Source organism: Antechinus flavipes, chromosome 3 (genome assembly GCF_016432865.1).
Source record: "Antechinus flavipes isolate AdamAnt ecotype Samford, QLD, Australia chromosome 3, AdamAnt_v2, whole genome shotgun sequence".
Lineage (NCBI taxonomy): Eukaryota > Metazoa > Chordata > Mammalia > Dasyuromorphia > Dasyuridae > Antechinus > Antechinus flavipes.
Window position 1 is genome coordinate 329,722,056 of NC_067400.1, and position 3,663 is coordinate 329,725,718.

General features: G+C 45.5%; 1 protein-coding gene across 1 annotated transcript; it reads left to right on the top strand.

Annotated features, from left to right (window-relative positions):
* The first annotated feature begins 330 nt into the window (after window positions 1-330).
* On the top strand, window positions 331-3,341 carry SOX14 (SRY-box transcription factor 14). Its single transcript, XM_051985608.1, has one exon. It carries the CDS (start codon window positions 885-887, stop codon window positions 1,605-1,607), a length of 723 nt encoding a protein of 240 aa, XP_051841568.1. The 5' UTR covers window positions 331-884; the 3' UTR covers window positions 1,608-3,341.
* The last annotated feature ends 322 nt before the right edge of the window (window positions 3,342-3,663 follow it).

Below are 3,663 nucleotides of genomic sequence, written 5' to 3' on the forward strand. Positions count from 1 at the left end.
GTTTTATTTGCCGCTAATAGCGCAATAGTGCAATGTCTAACACAAGCTCTTCCCTTTAATCCTCTGTACTTAATTCATTCTCTCTCTCTCTCTCTCTCTCTCTCTCTCTCTCTCTCTCTCTCTCTCTCTCTCTCTCTCTCTCTCTCTCTCTCTCTCTCTCTCTCCTTTCTCATCCTTATTCCCCTCCCTCCCTCTGCCCCGCTCTTTCCTCCTATTTTCTTTCTTTTAAGGTATTCTCTCTCTGCCTCTCTCATGCTGATTGGGCGTTCAGGTTAGGGAGTCAACGCCCCACGATTATGTCAGATTGCGTGCAGTCCCAAGCAACCTCGCCTTTGAACTTCACCGCTTTTGGCTCGTATTCATCAGACTTCCCTCATTCTCAGCCAGGTGCTTTGCAAGGCTAGACATCTCCAGGAAAGAAAAGGAAAAAAAAAAAAAAAGAAAGAAAGAAAGAAAAAGAAAAGGGAGAGAAGAGAAGGGGAGCTTCCTCAGGCTCACATATACAAATACTTGAAAGCTTAATCACTGAGACCTCAAATACTTCTGGATCTTTTTGCTTTCCTCTCCTCACCCCTTTCTTTACACTGTTTACATTCTCCTCCCTCTTTCACCCCCACCCGGCCCCCGACCCTACCCCCAGAGAAGGACGCTTCTGAAAGGACTGGATTTGCTCAAGAACTGGTATGATTAGCTGAGCATTTGGGGGGAATATTTTGGGGGGCTTCCTTTGACCTCTCCTTTCCCCCTCCCTACACTCAAGAAAGCAAGAGGGAGATAGGAGAGAGGCGAGAGAAGAAGCGGGAGAGGGCAGAGAAAGACTGAAAGACTCGATCTCTGATCCCTGAAGAAACTCCTATTTCCCCTTTCCCCCAGCCTACGGGACCATGTCCAAGCCCACCGACCATATCAAGAGACCCATGAATGCTTTCATGGTATGGTCCCGGGGCCAAAGACGGAAGATGGCCCAGGAGAACCCCAAGATGCACAATTCGGAGATCAGCAAACGTCTAGGGGCCGAGTGGAAACTGCTCTCGGAAGCGGAGAAGCGCCCCTACATCGATGAGGCCAAGAGGCTTCGCGCCCAGCACATGAAGGAACACCCGGACTACAAGTACCGACCGCGACGTAAGCCTAAGAACCTGCTCAAGAAGGACAGGTACGTCTTCCCTTTACCTTACCTCGGAGAAACTGATCCCCTCAAGGCAGCCGGCCTGCCCGTGGGGACTACGGACAGTCTCCTCGGCTCTCCCGAGAAAGCCAGGGCGTTCCTGCCCCCCACCTCGGCACCTTACTCCCTCCTGGACCCCAGTCAGTTTAGTTCCAGCGCCATCCAGAAGATGACTGAGGTCCCTCACACCTTGGCGACCAGCACGCTGCCCTACGCGTCCACCTTGGGCTACCAAAATGGGGCTTTCGGCAGTCTCAGCTGCCCCAGCCAGCACACTCATACCCACCCGTCCCCTACCAACCCGGGTTATGTGGTGCCCTGTAACTGTACTGCCTGGTCGGCGTCCAGTTTGCAGCCCCCAGTTGCCTACATCCTCTTTCCCGGCATGACCAAGACTGGAATAGACCCTTATTCTTCAGCCCACGCGACGGCCATGTAACCCTTTTGATCCCCACCCTGCTCCCTTCTTCGTCCCCTTCCCCGGACCTATCCCTGCCGAAAGCAGTCGGACCATTTCGGGATGCGGGGGCAGGGGAGGGGTGGCTGGGGGTTGCATGTGTTAATATCCGCCCTATGTTCCCTTGCCCTTCCAACCCACCTGAGCCACTGGCGCCCGCTCCACCCTGTTCCAAGGGCGAGAACTCCTCTGTAACCACAGAAAATTGGCGGATCCAAACCCCTGCCGGCCCCCCTTACAACTTTTCCTTTCTTCGCCTGAGGGTGGAAGGAGGAAGGGGAAGGGGGGGGCGGGAGTCCTCCCAGGATTCAAGGCTCAGACAGGTGCCAGAAACTTGAAAGTGTTTTGACAACCACGCAACCCCCCAAAAAACAAACAAACAAACAAAAACAAACCTCTGACTGGACCCCCTTTGGACAAGAGTAGGCAGTTTCGCTTTTATTTATGTTCTCTTCTATATTCTCGGATGTGCTTTGGACTTTAATCTTCCAGGCCCTGGTATTATATATATAGAAATATACTTTTTTTTTTCTTTTGCACACTGAAGACAGAATTAGCTGTGTCATATCTGTGCTTACCATCAGACAGAACTAGGCGCCATTTGCTTTCCATGTCAGAATTTTAAACGGCTTAAAAGTTTAAAACTACACAAAAGGGAAATATTTCTATTTCAAACCATGATATGATAGTGTTTGCTTCTTTAAATGAAAATTAAAAGAACCCACATAGTCTTTAAATTTGTGTGAACAAGTGCAGCTAGACCTAAGTTTACTTTAGACAGAACGTTGGGTTATGAAGTCAGGATGTAGAATCATAAAGATTTTTTTTTTAAAGCAAAAAAAAAAAATCCTAAGTGGTCATTGAAATATGTTTTTGACGATGTCTTGGAAAAAAAAAAAATGTACCCAGAAGGATTTTACCTCTTTACTCTGTTCATTTGTTGAACAAAGACGTTTTGAATAAAGACAATCTGTCCTTAAAAAGTAACCTGTGGTGTTCATACAGTCTGAGATGTAATGTTTGCCCAGATCCTGCCCCCTCTCAATCATAGAGTTTAAAATTCAGAGACTAATTACATTTAGACTGAAGGATGCTCAGGGTTCTTAGCTCTGTCTCTCTCTATATGTATATGTCTGTATATGAAAAGTGTATTCATATGTTAACATACTCGGTGGAAAGAAAGGTAGCAGGTACCAAACACTGTTGGGTTTATTTTTCTTTCTTTTCTTATAAAGACTCCCCAAACATTTAGAATTGCCATTTTCCTCATAGTCAAGGTAGAGAAAGTTCTCTGCCCTTCCCTGTTTGCCTCCGAGGATGGACATTCTCTAAAGGTTATTCTAAATGTTTGATCAAAGAGTGTGTGTATTAAAAAAAAAAAAAAAATCAAAGCCAAAAATTAGTTGTCACAATAAATCAATGGCAAACCTAGAAGAATAAATTGTTGGGGGAGGGAGGGGCAAACTAACATCTTTTCAATGACAATAGGATTTAATGTGCATGTCAAAAGAAAAGAATTAAAGAACTTTCTGTACAGTTTGAAAATTTTAGAGTTTTCACTTGGCTTGAGCACTCAAGAAAAAAAGTCTGGTGGACCTCACTAATGGTCCAATGCTTTCTTTAAAGAATCATGTGGCATGTCCTTTAGGGAGATGAGTAGCCCTAAAGTTATGTTTCAGGTTTAAGCCTGACTGGAAAAAAGAAAGATACGAAGGAAGGTAGGAAAGAGAAAAAGAAAGAAGAAAGGAAGAAAGAAGGAAAGCATGAAGGGAGGAAAGAAAGTGAGAGGGGAGAGAGAGAGAGAGAGAGAGAGAGAGAGAGAGAGAGAGAGAGAGAGAGAGAGAGAGAGAGAGAGAGAGAGAGAGAGATTTAAGTAATTTCTGAGCAAAATTTTGCTATTTTTGTTTTGTTTTGCTTTTTTCATTGAAGCCTTAGTTCAAGGTGACTATGTTTTCTGGCAGAATTTGAATGAAAAGAAGATGACTTCACACCCCCACCTCCCAATCTATTTAAACAGGAGTTTGAACCTTCTCTTTCA

Coding starts and splice junctions, on each gene's coding strand:
- SOX14 (XM_051985608.1), top strand. CDS start 885: ATGTCCAAGCCCACCGACCATATCAAGAGACCCATGAATGCTTTCATG.